Source organism: Xyrauchen texanus, chromosome 20 (assembly GCF_025860055.1).
Source record: "Xyrauchen texanus isolate HMW12.3.18 chromosome 20, RBS_HiC_50CHRs, whole genome shotgun sequence".
NCBI classification, from domain to species: Eukaryota; Metazoa; Chordata; class Actinopteri; order Cypriniformes; family Catostomidae; genus Xyrauchen; species Xyrauchen texanus.
Window position 1 is genome coordinate 35797372 of NC_068295.1, and position 22176 is coordinate 35819547.

The 22176-nt window shown below is 36.1% G+C and overlaps 1 protein-coding gene across 2 annotated transcripts; it reads right to left on the reverse strand.

Annotated features, from left to right (window-relative positions):
- Nucleotides 1-43: 43 nt before the first annotated feature.
- Nucleotides 44-20181, reverse strand: LOC127660702 (nuclear receptor coactivator 4-like). Of its 2 annotated transcripts, none has more exons than XM_052151077.1 (10): nt 20038-20181; nt 7912-8038; nt 5658-5798; nt 5396-5484; nt 5083-5191; nt 4325-4399; nt 4088-4219; nt 2596-3597; nt 1463-1555; nt 44-1358 (listed from the first exon to the last, which is right to left on the reverse strand). In XM_052151077.1, exons 1-10 carry the CDS (start codon nt 20043-20045, stop codon nt 1353-1355), a joined length of 1782 nt encoding a protein of 593 aa, XP_052007037.1. In that variant the 5' UTR covers nt 20046-20181; the 3' UTR covers nt 44-1352. The 2 variants fall into 2 exon arrangements, with proteins under 2 accessions (XP_052007037.1, XP_052007038.1); XM_052151078.1 differs by lacking the exon at nt 20038-20181 and adding an exon at nt 15054-15226.
- Nucleotides 20182-22176: the final 1995 nt, after the last annotated feature.

Here is a 22176-nt window from a genome sequence, read left to right on the forward strand (position 1 = left end):
ATGAAACAGAAAAGAAAACACTTTATAACAGGAAATTGATTTATTTCCTTTTAATAGTTTTTGACATGGATCACAGCATTAGACAGAGACAACAATGCTGCACAAAAAAGAAAAACAAAAATATGTATGGTGCATATGATCAATAGTCAATATTTGAACATTGTTAATGTTTTATATACCACATCCATGGTCATTTACAAGGCAAAATATTAGTACATGAAATGACACCATTATATAATATTATCTCTATAAGAAGCAGCTTAATTTTAATCTTTGAGCCAGCTTTAAATTTCCCTGTAGCATTTGCTCTGTAAGTGCAAAGAGCAAAGTATAATTCTTTTTATATGTCGACAGGGTGGATTAGAGTAGAGACACTTTAAATCAAGTGGTTACAAGATGATAGATGCAATTTAATAAAGAACTATACATTCACTCTCTAGTAAATATTTACCACAAGTCTTGCACAGAGAGACACACAATGAACATTGCCTGCTCTAACCTTAACCCCCAGATTGTTTTCTTAACGTACAAAAGAGGTGAACGGACTGCAAGCATTGCCACACATTTATGGTCAGACAAGTTATCTGAGCTTTTTTGAGGTTTCAATAACAGAATTGGCAGACACACTCTGCTTTTGAAATATTCCACATAAAATAGAATTATTTGCTCCACCATGTTTGGACAGTTATGGCAGGTTATTAGCTATTATATGAGTAGCAAATTCAACTGAAGTATAAAATACAATAATAATAAAAAAAAGTAAATAAAATAAAATAAAATAAATGGTAATGGAAGCACATGTAATCTTAATTGAGAAAACTCAATATCAATGTTCTCCAGAGATCTAATGTGAAGAAAAGCATTTTCAGTTAAGAGCAAATGTGCAGGGGAGAGTTTCACAGCATGAAAAAAGCTATAACAACTGTGCGTGATTAAAATGAATATAGATTTGTTTTTATTTCAGTTCTTCCTAAGCCACTCTCAAACCATGCACTAAGGGTAAAAAAAGAAAGACATTTTTTATTTGTTTTGTACATACCAACCTGGTCCATTTGATTTAAAAATAAAATTCCTGAATTATAATGTCAACATGTTGGTCGGTACTGGAATTTAACTTTATGCCAATAAAAGGCAAAATGACAGAAAATCCCAATGCACAAAATACTTTCAAGCGATGGTTGTCCAAAAAATCTTCTGGGCCAAGACCTCTAGTCCATTATCATTCTTTCAATCTCCAGAATGTAAGAGAACAGAGAAAGAATCTTTCTTAAAAGCACAGAAGAAAAATATTGTGCAATAATCAGCGATTAAAAAGTGATAGTAAATCTCTAAAAAGCCAATGAATGTTGTATTCATATCTGAAAGAGAAATGAGAAGAGAAAATGGTTTTAGGTCCTCTGAAAGTAATTTTTTTAACTTGACACCACCTTAGTTTCAAAACCTTCATGTAATTGTTTCTCACCTGTGTAGCTGCCTGGTGGAGCCACTTTTCTTGGTCTCCGTTGAGCTTCAAGCAGGAAAATAGGTCACATACTATGGGCAAGCCAAGTCTTTCCTGCAAAAACATTTTTTAAAAATTATATGGAATGCACCATATCTTGTGACCCGATTTCAGAGTAATACATTCTCCACACTCTCATGACATATTGCTAGGGATGGGAATCATAAGTAATTTAATGAATCTGGTTCAGATTCAGATTCCACTTAATGACACATTAATGATTGCTAAAAAGCAATACTTTTGATGGTAACATTTTAATGTCTTATTTTTAATTACATTTTAAATACTTATTATTTGTAATTCATTACAAAAAACTGTTCTGAATTTGTATCTATACGTATTTTGAACAACCACAAAGCGCCACATTTGTTTTTTGACGTAAATGAAAATGAGGCAGTGAGGATAGACTTAAGGCCAATGGTTGTATGTGTTACTGATTGGAACACGCACAGTATGCGTGATTTAAATTTCTTCATTACCACAGCTTGCATGAACTGTCCACGTGCGGCCCCGATTTTCGACACAGTCCTCATCTGTGTGCATCATCACCAAAAGCCTGCCGTGGACTGTACTAAAAGAGTATCACAAAGCAGTGGTAGTGCACATGCAGCAAACCTTATCCTGTTTGCTCACGGTAAAAAAAAGTTTACTTTGAAAGGCTGAGCACTCGACCGTGTGAGGCAATCCGGAATGCAGAAAAACGAAGTATCCCCAAGCCTTTACACTCTAGTCAATGGCATGCAATGTATATTTTCAGGAGTCCAAATTTAAGGATGGCACAAAAATGAATAAGGTCCATTAACCTGATTTAAGTCTCAAGATCCTTAAGTATACATAAACAGATTGAGACCGATTCATGAAAATTTTGCAATTCAATAAAAATTACCAGATCATTCATTTGCAAATTGAAATTGTGCTTGTACATATTTGTTGTTGTGTGCAACCAGCGAGGACAATGCAATAGAGAGAGCATTTTATCACTACATTCTGATTAAAGAATAAAGAAATATTTTCAAGAATGTTTTATGAATCCAGCACCAGTTTTTGATCCCCAACCCTACTTAATGCCAACACAATTTAGAAATAAGCCTCACCTGTGCATTTGACCGCTTACGTAGAAGCCATTTGTCTTCCTCTAGGTCTTTGTGGTCTCGCTCTTTAGTGTTCTTGCTCTCTGGCTCATTTTGCGTCTCAGTGGTACTGCTAATGTGCTTCATCGCTGGCAGAAGCCAGTTCTCACTCTGGACAGGCTTCTGGAAGGAGATCTCTGAGGTTGTTAAGCGTGAATTCTTCTCCTCACCGACAACTAAGTGCGGGGTCACCCAGGCAGAGAGGGACGACAGGGCAGCAGGAGTCTTGGCACTGTTGCTTGGGTGTAGCCAGGCTTCTAGGATGGCCTGAACCTTCTGTTGCTGCTCCTGCTGGTGACTGGAAGCTTTGTTTGTTGCATTCTTACTGACAGGAACACTGTTCTTATCCCACCCCTCTTTCTTGAGGAGCCAAGCACTTAGGGCCTCTTTTCCACAATTATCATCACACACACATTGAACGTAGCTGGCACAGGTCTCGTTGGCTTTGCAGTTGGTCTCGAGAGGTATGGTCTTCTGAAGCCACATCTCAATGGACTCTGGGTTGGTGACAATGGTGCTGGCAGCAGATGATTGGGGAGTCTTTAGACATTTGAGCTTTCCGAGGTTCTCAATTTCAACGTCTACGGATCGTGTGGCACCGCAAGAGCTGCAGTCTGCCTTAAGGAGCCAATCACTGGGAGAAAAGCTCTCGTAGAAGGGTTGGACAATCTGCTTGAAGCGGTCAGGGTCTGAGATTAGGCTGCTCTTGTCTTGCTTGCTTGTGCTGATGAGCCACTTGCTGAATTCCTCTTCCTCAGTAGTGTCATCCAATTTTTCCTGCTCATCTTCCTCTTCCACCTCATTCAGGTTCAAATCGACTTCCTCAATCATCTCAATAGAGAAGGCTGTGCTGCCACTGAGGGTTCGCTCACGAATAGGCAATTTCTCTTTCAGAAGCCATGACTCCAGGTCTTGGAGTTGACCCCAAGCCTTTAGGAAGTCAAAAGGTGGCAACTGTTGAACTTCCTATATGGGAGCAATAAATAAAACTCAGTCTGCAATTTCCTAAACACCTCAATTTGATAACACAAATGTATCACAAATTATCTTTATCTGTCACTTGTTAGAAGCTAGAAAAATCAGACATATGCCAACACGGACCGGTTGTGTGACATGCCCTCATCCTCAAAATCTTTGACACTAATCTTTCCAGACATACAAAAAAAAGAGTCACTTGCAATGAAAATAAATATGGTTTGTACTGATAACAATGTGTTTTGTGCAGTGAATTATTGGCAGCAATTGACATGAAACCAATTTCGACACTTTGAAACCAAACACTCTTAAAGACAATTAATATTGCTGGGTCTATGCTGTTCTTAAAAATGTCTAAACCTGAAGTAAAATTAGATGAAAACCACTGGTTTAAATCTTTAATCTGGATAGTGAAACTACCCTTTAGTACCAAAAGCATTCCTTTCGCATGTACCCACATGAGATAAAAGAAACAGTTCACCTGAGATTGCTTGGAGGCAAGCAGCCAGTCCTGGGTGTTCGTGCCAAACTGGTGTCCCACAGGAGCACTGGTTACTGGATGGTTCCCAAGAAACCATTCAGCCAGAGGTGTGCCCCATTCAGGACCCATTTTCTAAGGAAACAAGACTAGGGATTTTACTCTGGATGCACGTGCATTATTGAGCAGGAAATTACAATCATAGTACAACAAATCCAAGGTAGGATGTCACAAACAAACCTGTTTCTTGGCTGAAACTGGGCAGTCCTGGAGAAGCCATGATCTTTCAAGAGAGTTCTGAGACATCTCCATCTGCTGCAGTAGGGACAAGTTATGAATGCATTAGCTTTGTAGACAAATAGGAAAGTGGGCATAATTGACAGACTTTTAATAACAGAGCTTTGAAAATATAGTATTTTGAAATTCAATGTGTTCCTGTCAAAAGTCAATGGACACTTCAGTCTTGAGTTAATAATTTGGATCTTGTGTTTGTATAAAGTAAACTGTTTAATTAGGATTCTTAAATATCCAATAGTACAACACAAAACTACGAAGATTGCTACAATTCTACAAACAGAAGAACTATTCAATTCTGCATTAATTCCCAATTGAAGCTGTTCTAGCATATGAGGCCAAATGAGAACTATGACTAAAGGAAACAATGTAGGTACTTTTGAGCAGTAAGCCTGTTCATGAAGGGGAGTGGTTGAACCTGTTTATTTACATTTTATTGTAAAATATCAAATATGACCTAAAGGTTCTTCAGTGAGTACTGAATACATAAATATCTATATATATATATTGAATACTATCAAAAGGCTGAAAAATATTGAGATCATTTTTTTTATCTATAGTGCACAGCCTTTACTGGCAGTGGCCACATAAAAGGGAAATTCTTTGTTCTCTCTCAATCAGGTGGCTTGGTTTCTTGGTATTTATGTCTATCAATGTATCAGCAACAAGCCTTATGTGTGCAAATAAGCATGCATTTCACAAACCTGGGTGGAAATGGTCCCAAAGGATGTGATGGCCTGCCGCAAGGTGCGAGCATCTGCTTGGAAACTCATCTCTGGGGTTTCTTCGGGAGTCAAATTCAGAGAAGACAACCTGGAAGATGACAACAGAAGAGTCTCACATTTAGCCTCCATATCTATTCCAAGTCTGACATTGATGCCTCCACAGAGATTGACATGGATTATGGGATGTTATAATCACAACACTGCCTCTGTTGAATAGCTAGGCATGTGAAACGGTAATTTAGACAGCAGATATAAAAATTAAAACATAAAAAAAAGGTGACCTGGTTCTTACTTTTCCAAGCAGTTGGTGAGCTGGGTGGCAGGACTGGTACTACTGGAATACTCCAGCTCATGAATGAGAATGTCAAACTGGCCCTTGAACTGTGTGGAACCATGACCGAAAAATAAGGTTAAGCTTTAAAAAAGGTATTCAACCAAAACAGACCCCTGCAACAACCCAGCTTCACTTCAAATATTTTAGTTTCAATATTCAGAGAAATTTCAGGTTTCATTTCTCAAGAACTGTTACTTTTTATTTGTAATAAGAAACTCACCAAATAGAGCTGCTGTAGCTGCTGTTGTAAAGTTTCTCCTTTCAGTTGCTCCAAAAGATCAATCTGCTCGAGAAGCCAGACCTCACGAGAGCGCAGGATCTCCAGGTGTCTGCTGATACAGCTGTGCAACTGAGACTTCACCTGAGAGGAACCACAAAATTCAGAATGCTTGTTTGGCATATACACACAGATGTATGAATGCTCACATGTGCAACTCTTGACCAGTCTGCCTTTGAATTGAAAGCTTTTCCATGCCAAGCAGCTTTTAAAACTCCTGGTCTGAGGTCTCCACCTCCTAAAAACAGTCTGCCATCATCTGATATCCACAATAAAGGGAACAAAGTCCCTGTTCACTGGTGTCTTAGAAACACAATACACTCCCAGTAAAATACATCTGTTTTAAGAGATTAAGGGAACTTCACATTAGGTTTCACAACAGAGATTAAGTAAATGAGTGCAGAGCCCCAATTTTAGCCTACAACCAATTTGGAAGACAATAACTCAATTGTTAATACCTCTCATGGGCGTACGTGTTTAGCTGTGGTCTAGTAAATCCCTCTCCATATAGACTACCTGCATCAAGGTAGCAATTATGAATTGAGCAAAGGTCAAAACAGTCGCACTCTATTCAACCTGCACACTGAAGTGTTTATGACAAATCATTATGTCATGCACATGGATGTTTCCTCATGTACATAATAAAAACAAAGAGAATAATCTGTCATTGTGCACAAATAAATAGGGTTTTCACAATACCAAAATTGTAGTAGTTAAAAACAATAACAGAGAAATGTCATAATTCACCAAACAATTTTGATACCACAGCAAAATAAGCAACATGCACATTAACTTAATTTAATTAAACCGAATTAATTTTGATTTCATGGGTTGATTTTGTTTTTAATTAAAACGAACAGATTTGGGCCTGGGTAACTCAGCGAGTAAAGACGCTGACTACCACCCCTGGAGTTGCAAATTCGAATCCAGGGTGTGCAGAGTGACTCCAGCCAGGTCTCCTAAGCAACCAAATTTGCCCGGTTGCTAGGGAGGGTAGAGTCAAATGGGGTACATCCTTGTGGTCACGATTAATGGTTCTCGCTCTCAATGGGGCGTGTGGTGATTTGTGCATGGATCACAGAGAGTAGCATGATTCTCCACATGCTGTGAGTCTCTACGGTGTCGTGCACAGCGAGTCACATGATAAGATGTGCAGATTGACGGTCTCAGAAGCGGAGGCAACTGAGATTCGTCCTCCACCACCCGGATTGAGGCGAGTAACTGCGCCACCAGGAGTACCTATCAAAAGTAGTGGGAATTGGTCATTCCAACATTGGGAGAAAAGGGGATACATTTTTTTTTATTATTAACTAAGATTGAAACGTTTTTTTCTTTTTGCTATACGAAGATCACATTAAAACTGACTTCATTATTATTTTTTGGTACTTTTCAAATGTCGTTTATATGTAGACTTTACTGTTTTAGTCTTGTCCCAGACCCAGAGTTTAAATATTAAACTATGAAAATTTATAAATATCAACTATGATAATATAGACAAAGTGTGAAATAAGAAGGCACTATTTTAATAGTTATTGTTAGAAAATTATTTCAAAATTGTGAAAAAATTGTAGACTTTCAAAACTTATAATTTATATGGTGTTATTTCTATCAAACCAAACAATTTTGCCCCTACTTAAGTTTTTTAAAAGTTAGTGTACTTAATAACCAAGAAAAAAAAGCAAACCATTTTGATTTAAAAACATAAAAAATTTATACAATTTACACCACACAATTCTATCGAATTTGATACGTGTTGGAAAGAACACAGAGGTGGGATATTCAAGAAGTTGAAGAAACACATGAAAACAATGTGAACATTACAGTAAACAGTGCAGTTTTTTTTCTTTAGGCCTAACTTGTGTCCATGATCAAATGTAGAGTTTAAGCTATTCTGCCCTAGAAGTCTTCCAGAAGAAGAATCTTGTGTGGGTAAACGCTTTAACCAAATGGTTATCGTACTTATTAAAAATATACAAGTTATAATATAAGTTTTCAAGCCTTTTCCTTATATTAGAGTCAGTGTCCACAGCCACCATATATGATAAGTCAGTAAGAAAAGATAAAAAGGGGTAAAGCTGGGACACAAAACTGTGTTTTAAGACTGCAGAAAATAAATGGAAAACTAAAAATGGGTCAGTGCTTTGTCTGTCATAAATGAAGAAGTCACAGAGCTAAAAAACAAGTTTGTGTCTCTCACCTCTCTGGAGTTGCTCTTTAGTTGTACTTCAGCATTGATGACCTCAGCAATGGCCTCTTCCAGCTGGGCTTGGGCCTGAATGCACTGCCTGAGGGCAGCCTTTTCTCTTGGCCCCAATGGTGACATGCTGCAGACAAAGAAAACATGTCAGCTGAAACATTGTTTCACATTACATTGGCTTAACAAAGCCAACACTGTTATTCTACAAACGTATCATTTTTTTTTCTAATCTCTAAACCAAGATCAAAATGTTTAACACAGACTTCTAGAGCCTTCAAGCTGCATTCACCAAACTTGGCACAGACCTTCAGACTGTTCTTGAATAGTCTGCAATGTCTTTTCTAACTGATTGGACTTATTTTCACACAGCGGATAATCAAAAATCTGAAAAATCCCATAGGCCACATACACGCAGGTAAATTTGGCTGTCAGTTCACCTTTTAGTGTGAAATACTGTTCTGTACACACACAGTTTGATAAAATAAAGGAGTTACAACCCCATTCTACAACTGAAAAATTCAGTTAGTGACAAGAAAACTGCATTTTCAAAAATTCCACACAGTATGTACGGAACTGAACTGAACAACTATTGTTAATGACTTCATCAATAGCATGTGTGAGATGTGTCCATCTTCTCCTGGTGAAAAACACACAAACAGAGGTATGTTGCTTCATTCATACACTGACTGAGCACTTTATTAGGAGCACTAAGGTCCAAATAAAGTGCCCAACATGTCTAATTGGTGTTTCTATTGTCAAATGATTGTTTAAATATGACTATAAAAGGTCAAATATGGCATAACAGCATTTCAGTTTTTAGTATTCTAGAATAAAATGCTGTTCCAGACCTGGATGCTGATTGGTCAATACTGTTCAAGCATGCTAGATTACACAGCTAAAATGAAAAACACCAGTTTATTTAGCAAGTATGTTTATTACTGTGCATGTTGTTATTGTTGACACGTCAGCAACAATCCCTGCATTCCACATGGCATTAATGATGCCTTTGGAGGGCACTTTGAAAGGAGAACAATTATTATAGTCTATTTCAAACATAATTACCAATGAAAATTACTTAAGTTCCCAATAACCATTATTTTAGAACACCACAACTTTCAGCCCTCTTACAGAAGTATTGGAAGAGAAAAGGGAATAAAACTCCTAAATGGATCAAACCCAATGCAAAATGTTTGTTTTGTATACTAGTGGTCAACAGATATGTTTTTTTTATGGCTGATGCTGATATCTAGAGAGCAGGGTGGCTGATAGACCGATACAATGCAGATTAAGCCTGTCGCGATTATTAAATAAACAAAAGCAAAGCTCTCTGGTTTTCACTTTCAGCTGCAGTGACAGGAGATTCACACTTACTTTATAATCTGTGTAGTGATGAAATGAAACAAAATCTCAAGGTTTTGCTTCATGAGAAACATGAGCTCATGGGTTTAATCAGAGCATTAAAATAACATGTGAAATTGAAGAAATTAGGACATAAATATAACAAAATATTATATAACTATAATAACTGATATACAATTTTTTTTATAAAAATAAATGTAAAATATGAGTTCAAAAAACAACAGTGCAAATGTAAAGTTGACCAAAACTAAAGTTGACAAAAAGATAATATAAGATAATAATAAAGACACTCAAGTATGTAGAAATATTCTGATATTTAAAACATAATTTTTTTGTCAGTCATTAGTTTTTAAAGCCTTAAGGAAATCACCTATCCCTGTTTTATTATTTGATTTTTATGTTTCAAGTTAAATGACTTAAAGTGTATGAAGCACACATGTAGGAAAAAGCACACCTTAAGAAATATGACATATGTCATAAACGCAATGATTTGTTTTAAAATTAATCATCAGCCAAATTTCATAATTGTGACAGCCCTAATGCCGATATATCACACAATTTAATATATTACATAACATACATAAAATTGCTAAAAAACAAACAAACAATTAAACTCATTTTTTTGCACTATATTTACTTAATTTTACACAACACTTAAACTTTGTAAATAAGATTGTATTTTAAATGCCAAAAAGCCATTTCTGTTTAGTCATCAAACTTTAGCAATTTCTTTGAACATGATGAAATTGTTCATATATTAGGAAGGAGGCAATAACAGTAAACACAATAATCCAGTAACCATGGATGGTATGTCCAGGTTACCAATCACATTTACTGAAAAAAAATACAGAATCAAACCAATTGTACATACAGTGCATAATGAATAAGACATTTACTCATAGCACACATAAAGTGCTTTTACTTTGAAGTCACACTCACACACTCGTGCAGATCCAGTGCGGACAACAATCTCCTAACAGTGTAAATGGGCGGAGTCACCTGCTTGGATAGTCACGAACGGACAATCATGATTTGAACGAGAGGAACTTTTGATCATTTTTTTATTTTATTAGATGAAATGGCTGGATTTTCATGAATTACATCGATTTAAACTAGACATCTGCATATTAGCAGGCAATATATGAAGTTTAATTGATATTTGCCTTTTTATCATTAGACAAGACAGTTAAAAGTTACAGGGAACTGTTGAGGAGAGAGAGGGAGAATGAAACAGGTGAGCACTTAAATATTATGAGCTCAAATGCGTCTGCGGATCATTTAAATGACACTGTGTTGTACACCAGTCTATTATTGTAGTAACACGAAGGCACATAACAAGAAAACGAACCATGACTGGCCATTTACAAAGCAGGTGATTATTAGAACCCTCACGGCCCTAAAATGACATTTTAGGATTTATTGTCCGATGACAATAATTAAAAAAAACGGAATATCGTCTGATTTATTGGCCTCTGCGATATATCATTCAACCACTACTGTATTTTTAATATGTAGTAACGTTTTTCTTTTAAACAAATATGTGCTTGAGTTGCTAAATTGCAAATAACAACCTTTGATTGCTTTATTATAACCCTAACCTGTTTACAAGATCAAGTTCACATTTTAAAACCTGGCAATTTATGAGATGTTCTTAGCTAGATTCTTTAAGAAAATACCACTATACCAGTTTGCTTGATTTACATAAAGCATCGTGGTCATATTCTTGCTTGTCATCTTTTTCCTGTGAACTCAAAGCCTCCCTGACACCCTGCTAGACCCCGAAGCCACCGCCAGGCGCTGCCATTTGCGCCATTTAGAATTTCAGCCGCCGCCAGCCAATAATTTCGTAAGCCAAATTGAGCCGCCATCTGATAAAGTTTGGCTGAGCCGGCTAGAATTATTTGCATCAAATAATAATTCTATCACATAGAGACATACACACACGAACTATATAAACAATACACGAGATCTATTTTCCCACTGGATTCAGAACAGCGCAGTCTTGTGCCCATTGCCACGATACACAGACTCACAGTGAATTGACGACCAATTAAAATTGCTCGTATTCCGTACAGACAAAGCAATGCATATTTTTCTCGCACTGAGGTGAAATGGCGGAAAGAAGCAAGCAAGGTAATTTTGATCTCACTTCTCACATACTTTCCTAATTCCTACTTACTTTTTTCTTAACTTAGGCCTACCCAGACTTTTGTTAAATCTTCAGGGCACGGTTGCACAAACACCTGAATCAAAGATTGATGTTATGAACCAAATATTCTGGAACGGAGAGATTTATAGCACTGAACGTGATATTACTGCAGTAACAAACCACCATTTCCACCTTGCTAATTCACGACGCATGCTTCAGTGTACATTGAAGTGAAATGTGCAAAACTTTGTCCAAAATAATAGGCTACTGATAACAGTGTGTGTTTATATTAAGGCGAGACACGGCAGGCAAAAACATAGTTTTTTTTTACTGGTCAATTTTGAGATTTTTGGATATTTGTCTTCAATAACATGTCTTCTTTCAGACTTGTGGTGAAAAAAGTCCAAAATACACATTTAGGTCTTTATTTTACTACACTTCGTCTGTTTATGCTCTGTAGATTTCTCATAAATTCAACAAAAGTTTGCATTCTTAATCAAGGTGTAATATGATAAGCTTCATCCATGATAATGCCAAGTTATTGTATACAACTTAGCCTACATGCATTTAGCCTAAACACAACACATTGTAGGCTATGTGAAAATGTTTAGTAGCATACAGACTACAAAATAAATATGTACATACGTTGTGAAAGTAAAATCTGGTGTTTTCTTTATTACATTGTATTGCATTTTGTAGAAATATAGTGTAAGCCATGCATTGCTTGGAAATATTGAGATCTAGTAAATCAGTATAACATAGACAGTGGTGGATCTAAGTACACATACCATGTACTTGAGTTAAAGTAAAGATACTCAAGGTAAAATATTACTTAAGTAAAAGTAGAAGTGCTGCCTTTAAAAATTCACTTGAGTAAAAGTACAAAAGTATTTGCCTTCAAATGTACTTAAGTATCCAAGTACTATGATTTTTATGGCCATAATGTCCTATTATAATTTGTCACAAGACTCTTGCTTAACTCAGTCTACATGAAGACTAATGTCACTCTTGGCACACCAATCTATTAATAATATGACATTAATTAGTCAGATGTGTGTATATATATATATTTGAATTGAATACATTTTTTGTGTGTTTAATTTTGGAGGGAAGGGGACTGTTCCCATAAGGTATAATACATTTACAGTATTTACTGTATATATTTTTCTCGAGCGTCTATGGTCATAATTATTAACATCCTAATGTTATGATACATTCACATAAACCTGCACAACGCCATTAAATATATATATATATATATATATATATATATATATATATATATATATATATATATATACATACACACACACACAGAATATATATATATATATATTCTATGTTATGGGAGCAGCCAATTTCCTCCAAAATTAAACACAAAAACGTATTAATGCAGTGTTTCTGCTACTCTCCAGAAAAACAATGCTATTATATGCAAGTCATTTTAGTGTCAACATAATAAGCAATGTACATTATGCGTCAATATTTACCGATAATTGCTGCAATAATAGCTGCTGCTCTCTGCCCCGCTTAAAATCATTGGCAACGCAATTTGTTTGGAACTATTGAGAGCTACACGAATCACGTGACCGCGCGGCGGCGAGATCACTGTCGCAACTGTCTGTTCGCAACTCTCATATTTAACGGCTCTGGGGTGCGTTTCCCGTACAACGACGTAACTTGCTGCTCCACTACCGTAGTACGATGCACTGTTGAAGAAATCAACTTGCTAGTCACGACTGTTTCCCAAAACCGTATTGTCACAAATTGGTTGTTCAACCACGTTGGTTAATGATGTCACACATGTGGTGGATTAAAAACTACTTTTAATGAATCTGTTCGAATTAATGATCGAATTAATGCTAGATGTTTTGCTATAAATTACGGACATGTCATCTGAGGACTCTCTCATATTTTTCTCAGTTATTTGCTTTATTTCCAGATTCAATCATAGGCTCGTTCTTACGCACTAGAGCACGTTCACACATGCGCACTCTTCAAAAGCGGTTGCTTTAAATCTATTGACAAACTAAAAGACATAAAGGACATTTGTATGTCTTCTAAATAAAAGATACTGATTGTACTGAATGTCATCTTGCTTATTTGGCTCAAGATAATAATTTATTAAGCCCACATGTTATAATAACAAGAAACTCCGCTTCTAACCACAGGTCGAGAGCTGTCGTTCCAACCACACAACTCTGCGATGCTGTTTGCGAATGTTCGTTGGAACGATGGTTTCGGGAAACACCGACTCGTTGAACTATGATGATAACGACGGAACTTGCTACCATAGTTGGCTAACGATGCTTTTGGGAAACGCACCCCTGGTTCACGCTTAGCAGATGCCGCCAAGGCAAGTTCAAAACAAAGCGCAGCTGTACTGTGATTGGTGGCTCGTTTGACCAGTTACATTTTTATCCACTCATAAATAAAAAGGAACGACTGATTTTGAAAATGTAGTAGAGTAAAAAGATATTTGACTTTGAAATGTAGTGGAGTTAAAGTAAAAGTCTCCCCAAATTTAAATACTTCAGTAAAATACAGATACACAAAAAAGCTACTTGAGTACAGTAACGAATTACATTTACTTCGTTACTGTCCACCACTGAACATAGACATCTGTAGACATGAAGTGGCAGCTTCAGCCATTTGCAGCTATGAAAAGTTTGGCGGCTGCAGCAGCCATTTAGGTTTTGGCTGAGCCGGCTAGCCAGCCAATAACTTCATCAGCCAGCCATTATTCTCAAAACAAATGGCTTCGGGCTCTACACCCTGCAGATATATCTGACATCCCCAAATGTGTCAGTAACGATATGTGGCTGCCAAAGTTAGAACAGCATGTGAAGTGTAATATAATATACAGCCAAAGGGCAGAATGCTACAAGTCCAGAAATGCCTCAGTAACAGAAAGAACTGAACTCTTGAACTATCCTTTGTTTGAGATTAACTTCATTTTACATCATTCTTCACATCATTTTGACCTTGTAAACATTGATGATGCGATGGTATAATCAGTTCAACAACTAAATGAAAACTAAATTAGGGAATTCATATTCACTTAATACTTCAAAGAAATGCTCAGGAAACAAGCACTGAAGAACAGAATGTTCAAAGTCTCTGCTCAGTGCAGTGAATCAGTCCTGCCTGTCTGCGGGCATTAAAACCAGCGGAAGAAACAACTCTGGGCATTGTGATTAAACGACTTCATCTATAAAATACCCTTTTTATTAGCAGCCTAAAATACTGACATGTTTAGTTTACTAAAACAATGCTTTGTCACTACAAAACAGCACTGTGACAGAGCCATGGCACAGTGATGGCATTGTCCTTTACTGTATCGTATCTCATGTATTTTCAAAAACAACACGACATTAAACAATGCATTGGCACTGAAGCCTGGTGTTATGCTGTACATTTGTGTTGTCAAATAAAGCTACGAGTCTATCAGCTTAACGAATGTCATTTCGTTTTCGATTTACTCGCAAACAAACCGGTAGCGACACCAAAACTAACGAAGAGATCTGTCAAAACAAAAGCTATTGCACTGCATTAAAGATATGATAATGTTATGTTGCTGGGAGCTACGACTTCCCGGTCTGTTTATTTTACATAGTACCGATTCGGTTCCTACCTCGTCTTGTCAATCAAACGATTCACAACATCAAGTTAATCCAGGCGTGTGTTTCAGTCGCAGATTGTCAATTAGATGAAAGTGTAATTGTTCTCACGATTTATCTGAAACCACCCTTTCCTTTGCACACTGTTACGTCATCGCCTCCACCGGTATTTTGGCTCTGCTGTCGCCTCCACAAGACCGGACTGATTTTGCACGTACGCCTCACGGAGCGGGGCCCACTCAAGGGGGCCGAGCCACGTACGACTCATTTGGACTCGTATACACTCAACGACCTCAATCAATGACCCCAAAACACTGAGAAAGCACAAAAACAGCACCCACTGCCTTGAAAATTAAGAATTCTGTGCTTTTCAAGGAACCAAAACCAAAGGAGGAACTGAAACCAGGGTTCGTACAGATGCTTCAAAGTGAAAATCAAGGACTTTTCAAACACATTTTATGTTTTGTTTTCAAAGACTGTGGTCCAGATTTCATTAAAACAAATTCTTTATTTGTCATTTTAAATAAACATATTTTATTAATTCCATTTATTTGTTTTTATAAAACACCACTTATTACAAGTTCATCATACCTCAATGTGCATCTTTAACTACATATTTTACATGAAGAATTCTTGGTTCATTCATGACGAAATTGATGTGTTATTGTAGTGTGCTCCTTAAAACAAACTTCACTTTCCAACAAAGTGAATAACTGTAAACAGTAGTCCATGTGATTCATGTGCTGTGTTTCATGTTTTCTAAAGTCACACAACAGATTGAGGAACTGACCCAAATTGCTGATTTGTCATTCTCAAAATGTTTTGACTTTCCATCTTCAGAATGTTAAAATTTTCCATTGTTCCGTTTTTGCCTATAAACGCTGAGGCTAAACATTTTGTAACATGTTGACATTAATTTTTATTCATAAAAGACAACTTGACTGTTGTTCTTTCTTTTAATTAATTAATTTTGTTTCACGAACAAAACAAATGAACACTAATGAGGATTAAATGGGTTACATTTTGAGGGTTCAATAGGGTACAACACCAATATTTTTGTATTCAAATTTTAGATAAAATGTGAATTAATAACTTTTTAAAATGCTGGGAAAATCACTCAATGCATATTTAAGCGGCATCTGAACTTGGCCTTTAATTCTTTTCCACAACTTTTTGTATAAATTGTTTTTTTTTTAAAACATAAAAAATAATTTTATCATTGATAACACCAATGGCATGAAATGAAATGACAAACTTAAAAAGATTATAATAAAGATTAAAGATTATTTAAATTATACATTATTTTGTTTGGCTTTTTTCCACACTAATTCTTGTATTAAAAAAAATTAACATAAATAACTTTACATGTCATGGAAGTGGTGTACCAGCTGAAGGGGATAAGGATATTTTTCAGGCAATTGATCAATTTCCATATACTTTCTAAAAAATGTGCAAAACAGTCAAGCCATTTCATATTATTAAGGTTATGATATAGAATTATAATGTTTTTTCTTATAATGTTTAAATGTTTTTTGTTTTTGTTTTTTGCTGTTTGAAACGTCAAGGGATATGTTTGTCATATGTTTCAATATACTTTGATATTGATCCAAATGTTGTCAGAAACAAACGGCTGTGTTTCCCAAAAGCATTGCAAGCTTAAGCTGATCGTAGAGACACCAATGGTTTCTACGATCTACTTAGGCTTACGGTGCTTTTGGGAAACACAGCCCTGTTTTGCAAGACACAAAGCTCTCGCTCTAAACACAAGGGGGCGCTAGACAGCTTACAAAACTGAATCCTCCATCGATTTGCATTCAAATTCAGAACGGTATACAACTCATTGGAGAATTTTTTCACTGCAGTGGAGAGTAATTCGTCATTAAAACTGATAGTTGCAAGAATTCATACTTGTGAAATCCACCACAGCAGTATCTATAAAATATTTTCTTAAATCTTCAACCAGTAACAATCGATTGTGATTGGCCCATTCTAAACAGTGCTACCTGTCTATGTGCTGCTTCAGCAGTCGTCTGGACCTCTGCCCATTTGGTTAAAAAGAACCGGCTCATAGGAGTCATTTGTTCATCAATTTGACTACTGGTCATGTTGTATGTTTCTTGCTGCACAGCACACACAATTGAATATCGCTTCTCGAAACACTGTCACAGAGTTAGTACGGTGTTTCGTCTTCACCAGCATAAGATTGTTCAGTATGTTTGAGAACCGTTAACAGAACCAACAGTACTGAAAATCATCTTGGTAAAAATTGATATTTTCAAGTTTTTTCTAGGACTTCAAATTTTTAAAAGCCAAATTCAAGTACTTCAAGCACCTTGTATGAACCATGTGAAATGGTTGATTTTGTGAATGGGCTGCTGGATTATATTCTATATAAACTGTTATGAAGAGATTAAACTTGAGTTTGACCATTAAACTTGACCCCAGACCTCGATGTACCTACCATGTGCTAAAAAGAAATGATTTCCAAGTATCCACCTCTCTGTTACCACAGATCACTATATAAAGATCACAATGACAATACTGACAGACACATGTTAAAGGTCATGTTACAAATAACAAACATATAAATTAATCTGAGAGATTATGTAATTACACTATATCTAGTATTTAGTACTCTCTGTAAGTGATGCAAGACTGTCAGTACAAATAAAGATACAGAAATGTAGAATTGGCAAATGCCATTTTTATGCCATCAAGCTAAATAAAATAACATAAAAACTTCCCATTTGATAATGTGTAAATGGCATTAACGGTTAATGTTTCGATGGGTTTAAAAAAAAAAAAAAAAGGTGTCAGATGAGATAATGTTCTTGAAAATCCTATTCTTGGACACGTACACTGTATGCCAAATCAAACTAAAACTGGCACCTGATTAAAGTTGGGGTTAAAACCTCAGTCTTTGAAAAGTAGGTCAAAGTTTTCAAACTAAATCTATATAATTATATAACTCAAATACACGTTATTATGAAGGGTGCATATTATCTATGTCTACTTTGCACTGCTACAGTAATTATCAAACTTTAACTCTATTTCCAATGACAAAATTCAAACACAGAGATCAAGTAGAGACTTTATCAAAACACATACGTCATATTAACCTGTTAACCGTTGCCAGAGCGCTGGCGCTCTGAAGCATTTGTTTTTTTAAATAGTTCAAAGTTACTATCAGATTTAATGTTATTACCTTGACAAACTATACATCATTAAAAAGATATAAGACTCAAGGTTCAGTATTTGACCACTATTGTATTCTGAGAAACTTACAGTGACAGTTATGTCTTAATTTGTGTCTGGAGTTATGTAATCAAAAAATGAGTCGATACCTTTAATATGAATTATGAGTGTCAGCCGCTCTCATTCAGAAAAAAACTCCTGTGAGACCGTCATGACAGCGCTTGACAAAACAACGTCCCTCAGGTCTTTTAGCTCAAAAATTTGCAGATTTGGAGAAATATTGATAGATTCTCATAGGTTTACATCAGATTTATATAGACAGGAATCATATTTATTGAATATATACCCAAATGTGTCGATGTAATCATTATGAGCGCTGGAGACTCTGATGTATTGTGTTATCAATCCATACTGGCAGCCTGAGGGCCAGGCTCTGTGCACAGTATATGGAACTCCATATATGGAACACACGAAGAAGTGCCATAATCATGTGACATTCCAGGAAGACCCTGACACAACAAAGCTATCAGAGATTGCTGTAACTGCAGATAAAGATGTTTTGAAGACAATAAACATGATTGCAATGATATTTGATTTATCTGTGTTCTTCGAGCCATGTCAGGTATTTTCATAATAATAGATTATATTGATAATGTAATGCTAATCGATATAGACTTTATCATCGTGCAGAATACTATAAAATAATATATTTTCTGTCTGATTTTTTTATCTGAAGCCAAATCAGAGCACAAAAGGTTTTTAAAACACTCGACTTGTGCTATAAAGTAAGTTTTTAATGCAGACAAAAGAAAAGCATATTTAGAGCCATAACCAGGCTGGAGAGGTGTGAATGTGTGCAGGGGAGACTGAGACTGAATGGAGATCGTTTACACCACATAAATAAACAGAGACAATAGACTGAATAGATGCTTAGAACATGACAATAAACATCAGTTTGCATTTTAGAGTCTAATCAAAATAAAGTCGTATGACATGAGCTTGAAAAACATTTAACTAAATACAGAGTTTTAGACTTGTCATCTTCAGATTTTAAATATAACATGGTCAGACGTGTGGCTTTAGCTGCAGTGCATTTCTAGATTGCTGCAATGCCAACTTCAATTTTATTTTCATGAAAATATTTCATAAAAATACATTTCTAATAACTTGACAAAACTTTGAAGCTATTTATAACTATTTTTTTTCATTATGACAATAATTAATTCTACATTTACAATAAACTGCCAGGTGTCAGCTTTCAAATGGGATCATACTTGTGCTTTTAGAACAAATGGTTTATGAACTGTATCTGTTTCAGTTTGGTATGCCATTTCTGGGGATTTTTCAAAAGTGGGGTTGCAGCTTAACAGGTTAAAAAGCATAATGCATCATGCATCAGCAATCCCGGGTAACAGACAAACTGATAAAATGTGTGCATTAAATGCACTGTAAATTGCATAAATGTAAACGTAAATAAGTGAAAACCTAAAATGGACATTGAAAATATCTCCTAAACGTCGTACGTCTTCATCCTCCTTCTTTCTTTCACATTGGCGAGAACCCCCCAGTAGACTGATTTTCAACTCATAAACAATTAACTATCATATACAAACCTGTAACTTCTATGATTAATGATTACTTTTAATAATCTCAAACATACAACCAGAACACTAAACATAGAAATTCTAACTCGTAAAGTTAGTGCGCTCGTGCACTCTCCTCTAAACCATTCCGATGCCGCATTAGCAACACAGTGGCATTATTTCCCGAAACAAATGTCATTACAGGGCTGAGTGTACATACCTGAACATCAGCTGAGGTAGCTTGTATTGAAATTAAGGTTATAAATAGAATTAATAAATAATAGCCTTCTGAGGGGAGACGGTGAGGTAAGTTTGCTAAAGCTAATGGCAAAGAGCTTCGCGTGAGGACTTCAGAGGTGATCACCACTTTGTTGTTTCTCTGATGTTAGGTTGCCCTCTAAAGGCCTGTAAATTCACTCCACTTACTCAGATGAATTTAATATTTTCCTATTAATCAGAATCAGAATGAGTTTTATTGCCAAGTGTGCTTACACATACAATTTGTCTTGGTGACAGAAGCTTTCAGTGCACAAACAATACAACAAGACATAGATAATAATAATAAATAAATAAAAATAGAATAAAAAGTGAATGGAAAATATAAGACAATATATATATATATATATATATATATATATATATATATATATATATATATATATATATATACACACACAGAGTGATTTTACCAGCCTTTTTCCTCACACTGGAAGTGTACAGTTCTTGAAGGGAGAGCAGGGGTTAACCAATAATCCTCTCAGCAGACCGAACTGTCCTTTGTAGTCTTCTGATGTCTGATTTCGTAGCTGCACCAATCAGACAGTTATTGAAGTCCAGAGGACAGACTCGATGACTGCGGAGTAGAACTGTATCATCAGCAGTGCCTGTGGCAAGTTGAACTTCCTCAGCTGGCAAAGGAACCTCTGCTGGGCCTTTTTCACAATGGAGTCAATGTAAGTCTTCCACTTCAGCTCCTGTGAGATGGTTGTGCCCAGGAACCTGAATGTCTCCACTGCTGCCACAGTGCTGTTCAGAATGGTGAGGGGCGTGTTTTGAGTGTGTTCAGCTCCAGGTTGTTATGACTGCACCAGACAGCCAGCTGTTCAACCTCCATTCTTAATGCAGACTCATCATCATCCTGGATGAGGCCGATGACAGTAGTGTCATCTGCAAACTTCAGGAGCATGACAGAGGGGTCCTTGCCGGTGCAGTCATTTGTGAACAGAGAGAATAGTGGGGAGCGCACACATCCCTGGGGTGCACCAGAATTTCCCCAGTCTCACTAACTACTGCCTATCTGTCAGAAAGCTGTTGTTAGGATTATAGTGTTGAAAGCCAAACTGAAGTCCACAAAAAGGTCCTTGCATACGTCTCCTGTCGGTCCAGATATCCCATGTTGACTGCATCATCCACAGACCTGTTTTCTTGATTATGGAAGAGGCTCCAGAAAAGGATGCAGTGATGTCCTTCAGGTGGGCAATAGTCTCTCAAATGACTTCATGACCACAGACATCAGAGTGACAGGCCTGATGTCAAAAACAAAACAAAGCAATAATATTTTTGTTTTTTAAATGTCATATTTATATGAATGAAGTAAAACTGAAATTTATTTTTTGAATAAATGAATACAAAACTGAAATCCTTCTGACGTGGTGCTTTATTTTTAAACACAATATTTCTCAGCACTGTTTTTACATTTGGAACATTAAGTATATCAACACTTACATAGATCACTGTTTTTTAGATTGTACTTTGACTCTGAAATATTATTAGTCAGTTATAGAATTCTCATGGTCAGTTTTTGAGTATTCATGAACTATGTTGTAAATTTAAGTTCATATTTCAGTTAAAGAATACTGTACTGACGTGAACTCAATTTCTATCAAAACACAATCTCTGTTCAGAGATCAAAGCACATGGTGTAACATTGTAGTAGGTGGTAAGGGTTATGGTTAAGCAATTGTTATTGGATAATATTGACATGGTTAATGAAAAGCGTAATCAAATGATTAGATCTCCTTTTGATAATATTTCTACTCCACCATCGAAATATGTGGGGATAAATATGTTTCACTCGTTTGTGTGGTAAAATATCTGAGGAGATCTTAACTGTTACTGTGTATCAAATAAAACTAAAGTAACTAAAGTTACAGAATATATCATGTGAAAGAAACACTAGAGCACTTTCATCTGACTATAGATTACAATTGCTATTTTTGTAATGGTGAAAAATAAATGATTGTTCATTTATTTTTGAATTTCCCTGTTCACATTTTGGCATGACATGTCACAATTTCTCAGTTCATGAATACTCAAAAACTGACCATGAGAACACCAGAGCAAGGTCGCAGTTTTTTCT